The following is a 17,138-nucleotide window of genomic DNA, read 5'->3' on the forward strand; positions in this document are numbered from 1 at the left end:
TATTTTGGAGTGTACTTGTTCCTGAGGCCTCGGGCAACCCAGTGACTATAACCCAGGCGTTGTAGCAGGATTCCTGGTATCGCAGGGCAGCCGTATACAATCCCCATCCTCTGTGAGTCAGGTACCATTAGTAACAGTAATAAGATGCACTCCATTCCATGTACTAATGATGTGCACTCAGGGCCTATCTCTCACCCGTGTATTATTAATGACACGTCTTTTCCTGTGTTCCCGGCAGTAGGGGGCTTAGAATCCTTAATTTCTCCTTTCTGCTGACAAAGAAATCTATCTACACCATACATTTGTGTCATATAAACTTGCTCTTGTAAAAAAAACTTAAATTGTATGATTCCCAACTTAGAAACATCAAATACTTATACATATCTGGTATTTGTTATCCTGAGGATGCCAAGCCTGTGCCTGAGGTGGCAGAGGTCCTTCCTGTGCCAGAAGCTGAAGATCCCCCTGCTTTCCCTCCGCGTCCTGATCACACAAAATCAGTAAGTACAAAAGCAGTGATGGAGTAAGTAAAGCCTGGTAGTTTGAGTGCTTCTGCTTGTAGGTAAGATTGGTTTAGGCCCAGGGTATGACTGGGGGGTGAAGGGCCCACCGGGGGCCCCAAGGTACCTCCACCGACACATCCACTGCAGGGGCCCCCGCCAGGCACCCCTAACCACCATCCCTGCCCGACGTCTTCCCCTGAATGCGCGTATGTGAAACGCATCAGGGGAGGACATCGCTGGCCAGGAGAAGCGCCAACAGGGTCGTGTCTGGGCGGCCCTGGTATTTTTCCGGTGTCCCCGCGGCCCAGTCCGACCCTGTTTAGCCCTCTAATTGGTGCTCATTCATAGCTCCTAAACTGTCACAATTTTTAACCTCCAACCGGTATACTATGTCTGTCAGGTAATTCTGGTGCCAGGTAACTTGTGTAAAAAATTGCTTATATTGGGTGCTTGCTAGTACCATACTGTGTTGGGAAATGTTGGCGCCCAGGGCCACTTTAATGTCCCAGTGGGCCCAGGGCAAAGATCTCATAGGTGGGCCCCCACATCTGCTCCAATAAATGTATTATAGGTCTACCCTCCTGCAGGAGAATTTGAATACAATAAGGCAGGAAAAACAGAAAATAGTCTGGGCTTACTAAAATAGACACGAGGTGCAGGCGTGCCAGTCTGTACCAACAGTGGTGGGAAAAGATAAACTTTTATGACAAATGCCAGATTTTTAATAAAAATATATTCCTTAGGTGCATTTGTTTTAATAGAAAGTAACAGTCATAACAGTTATTTTGAGCTCTTTTAACTGATTGAAATGGGTGTGCCATTTTTGGGGAATGCTTCAGTCAAAAATAATAACAACTAAGAGTCTGATGGTGGGCCCTGTGCAATTGTCCATTTTGCCCATTTATTAAAACCGCCCAAACTGTGCCATTATAAGCTGGTACAGGTATAGGACTTATAGGACCCTTATCCAGAATGCTTGGGACCAAGGGCATTCTGGATATGGGGTCTTTCTTAAACCCAATAGGATTGTTTTGCATCCAATAAGGATTAATTATATCTTAGTTGGGATCAAGTACAGGTACTGTTTTATTATTACAGAGAAAAGGGAATCATTTAACCATGAAATAAACCCAATAGGGCTGTTCTGCCCCCAATAAGGGGTAATTATATCTTAGTTGGGATCAAGTACAGGTACTGTTTTATTATTACAGAGAAAAGGGAATCATTTAACCATGAAATAAACCCAATAGGGCTGTTCTGCCCCAATAAGGGGTAATTATATCTTAGTTGGAATCAGTTACAAGGTACTGTTTTATTATTACAGAGAAAAGGGAATCATTTAACCATTAAATAAACCCAATAGGACTGTTCTGCCCCCAATAAGGGGTAATTATATCTTAGTTGGGATCAAGTACAGGTACTGTTTTATTATTACAGAGAAAAGGGAATCATTTAACCATGAAATAAACCCAATAGGGCTGTTCTGCCCCCAATAAGGGGTAATTATATCTTAGTTGGAATCAGTTACAAGGTACTGTTTTATTACTACAGAGAAAAATAAAATCCGTTTTTAAATTCTGAATTATTTGATTAAACTGGAGTCTATAGGAGACGGGCTTTCCGTAATTCAGAACTTTCTGGATAATGGGTTTCCGGATAAGGGATCCCATACCTGTACCACACTGCCATGAAATTCTGGTGCCACACTCTGCCATGAAATGCGGGAGCCATAATGTGTCTGTTATAAAATGCAGAGTGATATGAAATGATAAAATGGCGCTGTGACATGAAATACTGAATGTAAGACTGTGGCATTAAATGATGGGGGGCCACATATATGCTTACCACCTTCTGTGGAAATAAAACAGAAGCCTTCCTATATATTTATCTTTATTTCCTACTTATAACATTGCGACCAAGCATCATTTTTGCTGTCTACATGGCAACCTTTGCCGCACACTGTGTCTGTCAGGGGCCACAGTCTGTAGTAAACTGCTTGTGTACTTAGTGCTTCTTTGTGTTAATGTCATCCCAACCATTTATTTCATTTTTTGCCTATAAAGTGGGTGTGACCATGTTTTGGCGCTGTTAATCATAGGAAATGTTGGGAGGTTTGATAGCAGGCCTGTCAGTGCCTAGTGCTGCTCCCACCTTCAACATAAAAAGGAAAGTTGTCTGGGAAGGGTGGGAGTGGCCTCCTGTGTCACGAGATTATCTGTTTATGGCTGCTGTGAGGTGATTTTGGAACAGAGTAAAGCAGCAGGAACAGGGAAAAAAAACCAGGAGAGAAGTGAATGGAGAAATAGAGAAAAGACAACCTATTACCTCAGGAATTTGTAGTCAGGAAAGAGAGAGGGAGGGAGGTTCTGTGAGGTACTGGGAAACCATTTACCACACACGAGACTAAGAAAGTAATATGTCTGCTTATATGAGTGTAAAGCAGAATACTCTGAGGGGATGTTTATCCAGAAGTCATGGATAAATCATGGGCTGTTATTGCTGCAGTGTAAATGTAATTGTTGGGGTTAGAGGAGAGCAAAACTCTCTCCTTGAACAAAGCTTTTACCGATTATGACAGGCATAGGTTTCATGGGTTTCTTATGGGGATCGTTCCACTTGGATGTGAAATCATTATCTCAAATACCAACAGTGATAGTGATGAACTCTGCTCACCCTTGTAAATAGCATAGATCCCCCTGCGTGTCATTTTATACCTGTGAGATAACTGCACACTGGGTTTGTGGGCTGCTTCTAAAGCTGAATTAGCAAACTGCATCTCCCTGTGAGAGAAAATAATGTACTTGCTGAGAATCCTCCCTATCTTCTTTATAGGGGTATATTAGTCCCCTGCGATAAATCATCACTAATCTCCCCGACATGTCATCCCACCGGCAAGAATGTAAATCGCTGGTAGGATGGCATACACATCGCTTTGGTCTCCTAAAGTTGCCTTTGCAAGGAAACGTCAGGCAAAATCGGGAAATCGGGCGATTTACATATTTTATAGTAGGAAGAGATCGTGCCTATAGTAGCAGTGGGGGGATAATAGCCTCTGGGAAGGGACTGGGGCTGTGGGATAGCAGGTATAGTAGGGAGAGATGGTGCCTATAGTAGCAGTGGGGGGATAATAGCCTCTGGGAAGGGACTGGGGCTGTGGGATAGCAGGTATAGTAGGGAGAGATGGTGCCTATAGTAGCAGTGGGGGGATAATAGCCTCTGGGAAGGGACTGGGGCTGTGGGATAGCAGGTATAGTAGGGAGAGATGGTGCCTATAGTAGCAGTGGGGGGATAATAGCCTCTGGGAAGGGACTGGGGCTGTGGGATAGCAGGTATAGTAGGGAGAGATGGTGCCTATAGTAGCAGTGGGGGATAATAGCCTCTGGGAAGGGACTGGGGCTGTGGGATAGCAGGTATAGTAGGGAGAGATGGTGCCTATAGTAGCAGTGGGGGGATAATAGCCTCTGGGAAGGGACTGGGGCTGTGGGATAGCAGGTATAGTAGGGAGAGATGGTGCCTATAGTAGCAGTGGGGAGATAATAGCCTCTGGGAAGGGACTGGGGCTGTGGGATAGCAGGTATAGTAGGGAGAGATGGTGCCTATAGTAGCAGTGGGGGGGATAATAGCCTCTGGGAAGGGACTGGGGCTGTGGGATAGCAGGTATAGTAGGGAGAGATGGTGCCTATAGTAGCAGTGGGGGGATAATAGCCTCTGGGAAGGGACTGGGGCTGTGGGATAGCAGGTATAGTAGGGAGAGATGGTGCCTATAGTAGCAGTGGGGGGATAATAGCCTCTGGAAGGGACTGGGGCTGTGGGATAGCAGGTATAGTAGGGAGAGATGGTGCCTATAGTAGCAGTGGGGGGATAATAGACTCTGGGAAGGGACTGGGGCTGTGGGATAGCAGGTATAGTAGGGAGAGATGGTGCCTATAGTAGCAGTGGGGGGATAATAGCCTCTGGGAAGGGACTGGGGCTGTGGGATAGCAGGTATAGTAGGGAGAGATGGTACTTATAGTAGCAGTGGGGGGATAATAGCCTCTAGTTTAATCAAGTAGAATGGGAGTTACATGCCCTTTTATTCATTCACAGTTTTGCCAATTTTGTCATTCACAGTAACCATGCTACCTACCCTGTAAATTGCTGTAAAAAAATCTGAATAATGTCATGGTAGTTTAAGCACACTGTATTCTTCATAACAGATATACACACGCTCTGTCATTGAGCCTCCAGTCCCGCCACTGGCAGCTAAACCAACTACAGAGAATGGCAGTTCAGTCACTGATGGAGCGGAAAGCAGCGTGGACAAGACAAAGAAGAAGCCCAAGATGACAGATGAGGAGATCTTAGAGAAGCTGAGTATGTACTACTTTTTGCTTTGGACTTTGTAGCTTGGAATTTTGCGCATCCACCATGGGCCTATCTATTAATCTAAACTAATTTAAACACTTCTCTTTAAGCACTTAGGGCTACCGTTGTGCCTGTTAATGTGAATAAAACGTCTTCAGATACTAGTTGGTTGGACTCCCTTATTGTTTACAAGATAAAAGTATTTTATGAATATTACATAACCCAGGGATTATGAGATTTTTATCCTACCTTAATGCCAGCTTTCTGTCGTACAGGGAAGCTGTACTGTACTTGTGTGAGAGCAGCATTCTTGACCCTTAGGCTACTGCCACATAGGCTCTTTCTTGGCCTGCATATAAGCACTCCTACTTTTTGTTATGTCTACACCCAGAATCACTGCATTGGCCTGGGTGCAGACTCATGGAGTGGATTTTGATAGAGTAGTGCGTGAGTATGCATTTTCATGCCAAAATCCACATCCGTGTGTCTGTACCTAGGCCAATGTATTGACTCTGGGTGCAGACACAAAGAAGAGCAGATAGGTTTTGCCAATTTCAGGCCAGATGTTGGTCGGGCAGGCCCATTGTTAGTGCCCATACACTGGCCGATAAGCTGCCAAATCGGTCTAAGGGACCGACATAGAAATAGAATCAGCCCAAGTATGGCCATCTTTAGGCTGTTGTTCCACAGAGCGTGTTAGTCACGTTAGATCTCTGCTATCACGGGCGTCTAACTGTTCCAAAATGCCTTTCCCCTGGCCACTCCTATTGTTGCCGGTGGAACGGCATTTTGAGCGATTAGTTGCATTGCTTCCGTATAAGTCAAAAAATGCTAAGGGATTTCCACCAGTGACTCTTATTGTTGCTGGCAGAAAGCCATTTTGGAGTGGTTAGTTGCCCACGAATAGCAGAGATCTATTGCGGGCGACTGATCCGCTCCGTGGGTCCTTACCCTTAATATCATAGTGTGCCAGCACCCTTATCAGTGTAATCACTTTTTTAACTCTATTTAGATAATGTGCCTTTTCCTTTGTGGGCACTGCCTATTCAAAATGAAGCCTTACAATTGTGAATGGAAACAGTTGCCCTCTCCTCCCATTAATGCAGTGGTTCTCAACCTTCCTAATGCCGCGACCCTTTAATACAGTTCCTCATGTTTTGGTGACCCCCAACCATAAAATTATTCCTAAGACCATCCGAAATATGTGTTTTCCGATGGTCTTAGGCGACCCCTGTGAAAAGGTCGTTCGACCCCCAAAGGGGTCCCGACCCACAGGTTAGGAACCGCTGCATTACCTCTTTTAATACAGGGCAATAGCTTGCTGGTCCTTACTGCTGCTGCCTGGCATTGTTTGCTAGAGCTATTTATTATCTACAAGTACCCCCAGTTCCTTCATCAACACTAAGGGGTAGATTTATCAAAATGTGAGTTTAGAGCTTAATACATTCTACTCATTTCTATGGGATTTTTGGAAGCATATTTATCAATGGGTGAAAGTTAGAACTCACCATTTGATAAATATGCTTCTAGCAATCCCATAGGAATTAATAGAACATGGATGAGTTTTTATGTATTAAGCACTAAACTCACATTTTGATAAATCTGCCCTTAAATCTCATTTGCCACTGTATATAAAGTTTTCTGAAACTTTCCTAGATGACTTAAATTGTTCTAGTTTTGTGTCTGTGGCAGACACAGGCACATTGCTCTCAGGGCCTCCTCCAAATCACTGATGAACAGACTAAATGAATGGTGTTCAGACCTAAATCTGAATCTGTATTCCATTCATTCCTGATCCTTGCTTATGTTATGTTTGGATAATGCAGAATGAATATTTATAGGTTCTAAATGATCTTTGTGTCCCCTCTGTATTTTAGATTTTGTGTTCTTTATTCTTCTTTCCTATTAACTATTAGTGATTACATGGAGAGTGCAGCCTCGGGCTGTGTATAATTGATTTACTCTGTTTTGCAGGAAGCATAGTAAGTGTTGGAGACCCAAAGAAAAAGTACACACGATTTGAGAAGATTGGACAGGGGTAAGAATATTTCTGTTCCTCTGTTTCAATGCTTGCCATTAAAGTACATTAACTTTAAAATTCAGCGGTGATTATAGAGAAGTAGGAGCAAATTGTAACCAATCAGAGCATTAATGTTTATGCAGGACCTATGTATAGTCAATCAGAGTGTTAAACACATTTTAAAGGGACATCAGTTGAATATCAGTATAGTGTATTCTGACCCATACAGAGGACCCCTGCTTATCATGGCTTTTCTAACCAAAGCTTTTACAACTTTGACCATTATATAGGAGCATCAAAAAAAAAACACCAAAAATTATCATTATTAGTTTGACCTGATATTTCAGCATTTTCCGTCAAAAATCTAGTATAGCAAATCCCATTTGTTTCAGTACCAGGCTACACAGGGGGTGACAGGTATTTCTCCGCTGGCAGAGCAAATGCAGTACAGGTATGGGACCTGTTATCCAGAATGCTTGGGACCTGGGGTTTTCTGGATAAGGAATCTATCTTTAATTTGGTTCTTCATATCTTGAGTCTGCTAAAACATAATTTAAACATTAAATAAACCCAATAGGCCTTTTTTTCCTCCAATATGGATTCATTATAGCAGTGATCCCCAACCAGTGGCTCAGGGGCAACATGTTGCTTACCAAGCCCTTGGGTGTTGCTCTCAGTGCCCCCAAACCAGGTAGTTATTTTTGAATTCCTGACTTGGGGGCAAGTTTTGGTTGAATAAAAACAAGATTTGCTACTAAATAAAGCTGATAGGGTGCATAGAGGCCCCTAATAGCCAATCACAGCCCTTATTTGGCATCTCCATGAACTTTTATGGTGCTTGTGCTGCTCTCCAAGTCTTTTTATATTTGACTGTGGCTCACTAGTGAGCCACACTAACCAATTTTTAAGTGCCCACGCCCAAGTATTATTATTATAATACTTTGTTTATATAGTGCTGACACATCCCACAGAGCTTTAAAGAAATTATTCATATCAGTCCTGTCACAATGGATTATTAGCAGGCATTAGAATTACATTATGGCTCAGTATAAACAGTTCAGGCCAGAACAGCCCCGGATATAGGGAGCAATTTACAGCTCTGTCTTGCAAGACATAACAGGGGCCACATACTGACACAATATACCCTGGGGGCCCTACAAATTGAGAAGAAATAAATACAGCCCAATGCAGTTGAGTGCAATTATTTTCCTTATAGAATTCATACCTTGGAGGGGAATGTGCAAGCAACACTGTCATGCACTGGTTTTGTAATTTCAGTAACAAGATCTTAAAAAAATAAAAGTTGTGATTTCCTGTTGGCAGGGGATAGCCGAAACCTTTAGCGATTGTTCCGAGAGGCTGAACAGAAAGGAAAAGTATATTGAGTTTCACTCAGGAATGTTCTGTTTGCGCTACACTAATCATTAGGCAGGTGCTTGGGTAATAGCTGTGTGCAGTTGTCTTTCTTTAACCTGGGGGGGATGAAAATGCCCCAGAATACATCAAATGCACCATACTGTATCTGTCCGAATTCAAAACACACAATATTTATTTACCCAAGGGTAGCAATGTTCTCCCTGTGTCTGTGTGAGTTCCCTCTGGGTATTTTGGTTTCCTCCCACACTCCAAATACATACAGGCAGGTTAATTGGCTCCTAATAAAACTGCCCCTAGTGTGTGTGACTGTAATAGGGACCTTAGATTGTAAGCTCCACTGGCTCAGGGATTGATGGGAATGGGATAGGGACCTTAGATTTTAAGCTCCACTGGGGCAGAGACTGATGGGAATGTGATAGGGACCTTAGATTGTAAACTCCACTGGTGCAGAGATTGATGTGAAAGTGATAGAGACCTTAGATTGTAAGCTCCACTGGCGAAGGGATTGATAGGAATGGGATAGGGACCTTAGAGTGTAAGCTCCACTGGGGCAGGGGCTGATGGGAATGTGATAGGGGCCTTAGATTGTAAGCTCACTGGGGCAGGGACTGATGGGAATGTGATAGGGACCTTAGATTGTAAGATCACTAGGGCAGGGATCAATGGTAATGTAATAGGGACCGTAGATTGCAAGCTCACTGGGGCAGAGACTGATGGGAATGTGATAGGGACCTTAGATTGTAAGCTCCACTGGTGCAGGGATCAATGGGAATGTAATAGGGACCGTAGATTGTAAGCTCACTGGGGCAGAGACTGATGGGAATGTGATAGGGACCTTAGATTGTAAGCTCACTGGGGCAGAGACTGCCTTTCTATTGCTATATCCACAGTATGCACAGTATGAAGGCCTTCAGTGTCGTTCAAGTGGATTTGGTGATTTTGGTGAAGCCCAATGGCAAAACACCTGCAGACTAACCCGTATGATGTAGTTAAAATTAGGCCTTTTCCAACCCAAATCCAGTAAGCAGCACCTGCCCAATATACTCTCTGAAGCGCCACGGACCAGTGAGCATTCAGCCTTTGCTCATAGCCGGAGAATGCCCAGGGGGGATTAGCCGCATGAATGTTCCCTTTGTGCCCCTGTCAGCAAATGCTCCGCTTGGCTTTACCTGGCAGCACATGAGAGGGACTCTGTCACGGGCTGTCATACTTGCTGTCCCTTGGTGTCACTGGGTCAGGGCATGGGGAAACAGCTTTATATTGGCTCATCTACAGCCGTTTGCACTGAGCAACGTGTGTATTCTGGTCTGTCTTATGTAGTTGTAACCTGTATATCCCTTTGTGAGTGGGCAACCGAGCAACTGGCACCTAACTGTATTGAATTAACATCCTGCATGGCTATTTAACAATTTCATAAAATGCATGCTGCCGACTGAACTGATTTATGTGTAGCCATGCAGCATGCATTTAAATTGATTGCTAACTAGTGAAGCAGGATCCAATCAGGGCTGCGGAGTCGGTACATAAATCCTTCAACTCGGTTTATGGCACCACCGACGACTCCAACTCCAGGTACCCAAAATTGCTTCCGACTCCACTGCCCTGGATCCAGTATGTGGCCAGTATTAAAGGGGTGCGGTGGAAACCCTATGTTGAGGGCAAATGTTGGGATATCCAACTGTTCAGCCCATAGGGTCTCCTATACAAGCTCTCCGCACACGTAGGTAGTTACATTGGGCTGACCAACCTTGGGGTCCAGGGTCAAATCATACCCAGATGTGTGAAATATGAATTCCTGGGTCCTCCGGTGAGGTCCGTTGGTTAATTTGAAATAAAGTGCTCATTTGGGTGGGGTGTGGGCAGAGGGGCACCCATGAACCCCTAATGCTACAGTTTGGTCTGATAGTCCAAGTTGCATAAAGCTGCAAAACTTCCATGGCCTATGTGTTATATTAGGCAATATCATTGAGTGTAAATCTGTGTAATCAAAGGAAAATGCCAATAAATGTATTTCTAGCCAATATCACACTGTGATTGAGTAAACTGCTCTAACAGCATGTTTTGTCCTTTGTCCAGGGCGTCTGGGACAGTTTACATTGCTGTGGACGTGGCCACTGGCCAAGAGGTGAGAGTGGATGTGTTTAGTATACAGAAACTGTGACTTTTGTACTATTGCTAAACTCCAAGCATGGCGTATATATGAACATTTTATTTTTATGATAGCTCCTAAAAATTGGGCAAAATCCGGGAAAATGTAAAATCAGAGAAATAAATTATGTGTTATATATTAGTGGGACCACAAAACAATGGTGTAAAATGCAGGAAAATGAGGGGATGTAAAACTGAGGTCTCACTGTATTGCCTGATATAAAGGTGAACTAGAAAAGATACAGTGGTTACCTTGTTGCTATGACAAATCACTCCAGCAACAGTTAAGCAGATTGTAAGGAACATTTTTATTTTTGCTGCTATTAAGGCGGCCCCTGAGGATGCTAGGAATTGTCATGTTGCAACACTAAAGGTTACTGCCTATTTTCCATACATCACAGTGCCGTATTATTTATCATTTTAAATGTCAGCAACAAATCTGAATCTTTTCTGCTCTTTTTATGTGTAACATTTTGTCATGTTCTCAGTCATGTCCTTTAATGCTTGTAGGTGGCGATCAAGCAGATGAATTTGCAGCAGCAGCCAAAGAAAGAGTTAATTATCAACGAGATCCTTGTAATGAGGGAAAACAAGCATCCAAACATTGTGAATTACCTGGATAGGTAGGTTATAGGGGGGAGTGCGTGTGTGTGTAGGGGGGCACAAATGTTTTTATAAGGGATATCATTTAGCTGTTTGTCAGACACAAAGATACTAGAGGGGGTTATTTTCTATGACCCCAGAGGCAAGTGCTATAGCACCAAGTGGCACGTGTACCTTCTGCCTGCCACTGTGTACCTACTGCCTGCCAGTGCTGAACCTGCGCCAGATTTCCAAGTTTGAGATAGTTTAGAGCAAACAGGCGGCTGTGTCCCGCACTTGGCTCTAGCTTGGAAATCTGGCGGCATTGGCAGGCAGTGGGTACAGGGCATATGGGCCACAGGGCAGGGAGTGGCTACAGGGCATATGGGCCACAGGGCAGGCAGTGGGTACAGGGCATATGGGCCACAGGGCAGGCAGTGGGTACAGGGAATATGGGCCACAGGGCAGGCAGTGGGTACAGGGCATATGGGCCACAGGGCAGGCAGTGGGTACAGGGAATATGGGCCACAGGGCAGGCAGTGGGTACAGGGCATATGGGCCACAGGGCAGGCAGTGGGTACAGGGAATATGGGCCACAGGGCAGGCAGTGGGTACAGGGCATATGGGCCACAGGGCAGGGAGTGGGTACAGTGAATATGGGCCACAGGGCAGGGAGTGGGTACAGTGAATATGGGCCACAGGGCAGGCAGTGAGTACAGGGCATATGGGCCACAGGGCAGGCAGTGGGTACAGGGCATGTGGGTGACAGGTCAGGCTGTGGGCACTGGGCATATAGGCCACAGGGCAGGCAGTGGGGACAGGGCATATGGGCCACAGGGCAGGCAGTAAGCCCAGGGCATATGGGCCACAGGGCAGGCAGTGGGTACAGGGCAGGCAGTGGGTACAGGGCATATGGGCCACAGGGCAGGCAGTAGGCACAGGGCATATGGGCCACAGGGCGGGCAGTGGGTACAGGGCATATGGGCCACAGGGCAGGCAGTGGGTACAGGGCATATGGGCCACAGGGCAGGCAGTGGGTACAGGGCATATGGGCCACAGGGCAGGCAAGAGGATGATGTTGCATCATGCCAGAACTCCCTAACTTGTGTATGTCATTATTTTTATTTACCTCTTAAGTGATTTTTTCCTTTTAGTTACTTGGTCGGGGAGGAGCTGTGGGTTGTGATGGAATATCTAGCGGGGGGATCTCTCACTGATGTTGTAACAGAGACCTGTATGCAAGAGGGCGAGATCGCAGCTGTGTGCAGAGAGGTAACATCCAAGCCTAATATGTCTTATGTACTTGTTAGCTTGCACATAATTCATGTCATTGTCTAACCCAACAATTATACATGGATCTCATTCTGTTTCTGTTTTGGAAACATGGAAACAGCCCCTTCTCCAGTTTCACACAGCACATATTTGTGTACAAAATAACATTTTTTTTAAAGGTGTATTTTATTGTTTTACACATAACATAAAACATAAGACAACACAGCTAATGAAACAGTAGGATAAAACATACGTAGCTTGTTTCCAGCTCAAATGATACAATTGACAAAATAACATTTTAAAGGAACAGTAACACCAAAAAAATACATAAAATATAATGTACTGTTGCCCTGCACTGGTAAAAGTTCTGCGTGTGCTTCAGAAAAGCTACTGTATTTTATATAAATACTCTGCTGTGTATCCATGGGGGCAGCCGTTCAAGCTAGAAAAAAGAAAAGGAGCAGGTTACATAGCAGATAACAGATAAGCTCTGTAGAATACAATTGGAATCTGTGCAGTTTATCTGTTATCTTCTGTGTAACCTGTGCCTTTTCTCTTTTTTTTAAATTTGAATGGCTGCCCCCAGGGCTACACAGCAGCTTTGTTTATATAATATATTGTAGGGTTTCTGTAGCAAACACACAGCTTTTACTAGTGCAGAGCAATAGTACATAATATATGAATTAGTTTGCTGCACTTTTTGGTGTTATTGTTCCTTTAACTGTTAAATTGGCCTTATATTTGCAGTTTCAAAGGTCTGAACATCCCCTATATCCCTGAATGGTTTTTAGTGTTTGGGAATGGGAAAATGTAAGTTCCCCCTAAAAATAATTCTAGCTACATTCACAAAGCCAATAGGAAATCGTATATGTTTTAGGCACTCTTGGAGCTTGTTAATTCTGACCCAGTCCCTGGCCCACTGGATATAAGTGCATTGGTCTCTTTCTCTCCCTTACGTTACAAATGAATGAAACCTATTCGAGAGGTTGCGGAGTTTCAGTAGCTGGAATGTTCTTTCCCTTCAGTGAGGTACCTGAATGTAACCATCCACTTTCCTTTCCCATCCCCAGTGTCTTCAGGCTCTGGAATTTCTACATTCAAACCAAGTGATACACCGAGATATTAAGAGTGACAATATCCTCCTGGGGATGGACGGAGCTGTGAAACTGAGTAAGCTGAATGAACAAGACTCCATATATGTTGGCTAAGTTACCAGAGAGGGCTGAGGAAGCAGAGGAGGCTCAATTAGGAAAGGGACCTTGTCACTAGTTAGGCCCACAACCTCCCCTTGTCATACGGATGTCAGCTTAACCCTACCTGATGGTTTTGGGCTGAGCCGCATACCTCTACCCAGCAGAACATCAGGCACCCAGTCAGAGTACCAGCATGTGTGGTGGTTGGACTTTCACTTGAGTAATTGCTGCCCTGTTTTTAAAGGGTGAAACCACCAAATGGTGTTATCCCACCGGCCATTTACATTCTTGCCGGTGGGATGACATTGTGGGGAGATTAGTCGTCCTGTGGTAACAAAGATTTGTTGCGGGACGGCTAATCTCCCAGTGTGCCACTGCCCTTAAGGTGGTCATACACGTAAAGATCCGCTCGCTTGGCGAGGTCGCCAAGCGAGCGGATCTTCTCCCGAAATCCCCACCTACGGGTCGGTCGGTCGAATTTAGGCTAATTCGGTTGTTTGGCCCTAGGGTCAAACAATCAAATTATGATGATGGTAATGGGCGCAGTCGGTTCAGGGACCGCATCAACGAGTCAATGAGGTCCCCAATCTGACTGAATTTTTTAACCTGCCCGATCGATATCTGCCCGATTTCAGGCCAGATGTTGGTCGGGCAGGGGAAATCTCCCTTGTTTCGGCCGACTAATCTCCCCAATATGACATCCCACTGGCGAAAATGTAAATCGCCGGTGGGATGGCATGCGCACTGGCGCGATTTGCGGAAATCGCTGAAGTCACCCGCAACAGGGGAGATTTGTCGCGGGCGACTAAACTCCCTCGTGTGCCAGAGCCCTTAGAGATATTGTCTTCTCAATCTAGATAAACTGCAATGCCTGGGAGCAAACGGATTCCATTAATGTCTGAATCAGACTTGTGGTAGCTGTACAAACAAACCCACTGCCCCCCAAGCAAGACAAGGGCACAATCATTAATCATAATTAGGGATTTTAATAAGTAAACAACATTGTAAGGACCTTTCATTCAAGGGTTCATTGATTTTAAACACTGAAAATGTAATTGCAGTTGATAATGTACCCCCTACTGTAAATGATAAGGATATTAGCAGTCACTGAGGGATTCTGTGCCCATATAAAGGCACAAGGCTGCAGGCTGAGTTATACAGGGAACTCACTCATGTATTATAAGGGATAATGTACCCCCTACTGTAAATGATAAGGATATTAGCAGTCACTGAGGGGTTCTGTGCCCATATAAAGGCACAAGGCTGCAGGCTGAGTTATACAGGGAACTCTGAGTATCACTCATGTATTATAAGGGATAATGTACCCCCTACTGTAAATGATAAGGATATTAGAAGTGACTGAGGAGTTTTGTGACTGTATAAGCAAACAACCACAGAATTAATTATTCTATACAGACCTCAGTCTCTAAGACAGGGATGCATTATTTCTCATCATACAGAGGTTTTAACAAAATCTTGTGACACAAGTGATATTAATTGTTGCTGTGATGTTATAACTAAACACCACATATAAGCATTATTACGGTTTTTGTTTATTATAAATATATATTCCATATGAGATGGAGGGATGTCGGTCAGAATAATCTGTCGCTAATGAAATGCTTTCACTTTTATACTCTGCTGTTGGATAAACATTTATTTAGATAATATTAATCTTACAAGCCCCTCTGTGGTTTCCTCCCTAGCTGACTTTGGGTTCTGCGCACAGATTTCACCTGAACAGAATAAGCGCAGTACTATGGTGGGCACGCCATATTGGATGGCTCCTGAAGTGGTGACCCGGAAAGCCTACGGGCCTAAAGTGGATGTATGGTCTCTGGGGATCATGGCTATTGAAATGGTGGAGGGGGAGCCTCCTTACTTGAATGAAAATCCTCTCAGGGTAGGTATTGCCTGGAAAAACTTAAAGGAATACTGTCACGGGGAACATGTTTTTTTCAAAACCCATCAGTTAATAGAGCTTCTCCAGCAGAATCCTGCATTGTAATCTGTTTTTCGCATGGGGCTAGCCATATTCTTCATTTCCCAGGGTGCCACAGCCATGTGACCTGTGCTCTGATAAACTTCACTCACACTTTACTGCTGCGCTGCAAGTTGGAGTGATATCCCCCCCCTCACCCCCAGCAGCCGATCAGCAGAACAATGGGAAGGGAGCAAGATAGCAGCTCCCAGTAGGTATCAGAATAGCACTCAATAGTAAGAAATCCAAGTCCGGCTTGGGACTCCTCCAGTTACATGGGAGTAGGAGAAACAATAGGTTAGCTGAAAGCAGTTCTAATGTGTAGCGCCGGCTGAAAGCTCAGACTCAGGCACACTTTACTGCTGCGCTGCAAGTTGGAGTGATATCCCCCCCCCCCTCACCCCCAGCAGCCGATCAGCAGAACAATGGGAAGGGAGCAAGATAGCAGCTCCCAGTAGGTATCAGAATAGCACTCAATAGTAAGAAATCCAAGTCCGGCTTGGGACTCCTCCAGTTACATGGGAGTAGGAGAAAAAATAGGTTAATGCACTGAGATGGCGCCTACACACCAATATTACAGCTACAAATACATTTGTTGGTTCAAGAATAAAAGGTTAAATGGCAGAGGGAATTATTTGCTGTGTAAACAGTGTCATTTAGAAATAAAAATTACAACATAAATATCATGGCAGATACCCTTCAACCTCTTGCCTAACCCATTTCAGAGGGAGTGCAGACTTTGTATTGCCGGTGAGGGTACAGCCAAAGGGTTCAGGCTAACATGTGTTCAGGGTTAGATGCATCGGCTGTACATGCTGGAATGATACATTTTACTGGCTGTTAGGCAAATGCGAGGGGCTTTAACCTCCTCAGACCTAACTCTCTGTAGGGACCCAGAGGAGAACATTGGGATAGTATGAATGTCAAAAGCCAAAGGTATGACACTAGCTTTCTTGTAATTATGGAGCAAACTGATTGTATATACTTACTGCTGTCCTGCTCTATTCCCAGGCGCTGTACCTTATTGCTACCAATGGAACCCCACAGCTGCAGGAGCCAGAGAAGAAGTCGCCGGCATTCAGAGACTTCCTGAGCCGCTGCCTTGAGATGGATGTAGAAAAAAGAGGCTCGGCCAGGGATCTCCTCCAGGTAAGTCTCGCTGCACTGGTGGGGTGGCTGCAGGATTCTTGTTGAAGCTTATATGGCAGTGGCTTCACCAGTGTCGGACTGGCCCACCTGGATACCAGGAAAAGTCCCGGTGGGCCCAGGGGTTAGTGGGCCCTCCTGCTCCTGACCATTTGGCCTACTTCATGTCCATTCCCTATTTCTGAATGGGAACAAAGTGGAGAAATAGATGCTAGCATGTAAATAAAAGAGACTTGGAGAATTAAGTGGCTGAGTGGGGAAAAATAATTTGGAGAGTGGGCCCATGGTCTAAGGTTTTCCGGTGGGCCCCTGGGGTCCCAGTCCGACACTGGGCTCCACTTGTGGGGAATGGTCCCTCTGCTATGTAAAGGGGGTTTGGAGCAGTGGCTGGGAGTTCTCAACCCGCGCCCAGTTAGTGTGCGATTTTGGGAAAATGTCTATTTGCTCTCATAGATGCACCTGAAAGGTCAGTAAGGATGGAATTTTGGGTGAAAAAGTATAGAGCTGAATTACTGATACATTAATGGAGGCTTTGACCAAAGGTTGGCCCTGCTAACAAGTGGAAAAAAAAT

General features: G+C 44.7%; 1 protein-coding gene across 4 annotated transcripts in view; it reads left to right on the forward strand.

Annotated features, from left to right (window-relative positions):
- pak1 (p21 protein (Cdc42/Rac)-activated kinase 1) overlaps positions 1-17,138 on the forward strand; it is a 51,070-nt gene that overhangs the window by 31,170 nt on the left and 2,762 nt on the right. For all 4 annotated transcript variants that reach the window (XM_018091760.2, XM_018091762.2, XM_018091761.2 and 1 more), the window contains exons 6-14: positions 405-500; positions 4,700-4,856; positions 6,822-6,885; positions 10,321-10,369; positions 10,903-11,015; positions 12,129-12,246; positions 13,317-13,416; positions 15,146-15,342; positions 16,432-16,569. In XM_018091760.2, the coding sequence (XP_017947249.1) occupies positions 405-500; positions 4,700-4,856; positions 6,822-6,885; positions 10,321-10,369; positions 10,903-11,015; positions 12,129-12,246; positions 13,317-13,416; positions 15,146-15,342; positions 16,432-16,569 (1,032 nt within the window). The remainder of the gene's footprint in view (positions 1-404; positions 501-4,699; positions 4,857-6,821; positions 6,886-10,320; positions 10,370-10,902; positions 11,016-12,128; positions 12,247-13,316; positions 13,417-15,145; positions 15,343-16,431; positions 16,570-17,138) is intronic.

This window comes from Xenopus tropicalis, chromosome 2 (genome assembly GCF_000004195.4).
Source record: "Xenopus tropicalis strain Nigerian chromosome 2, UCB_Xtro_10.0, whole genome shotgun sequence".
NCBI classification, from domain to species: Eukaryota; Metazoa; Chordata; class Amphibia; order Anura; family Pipidae; genus Xenopus; species Xenopus tropicalis.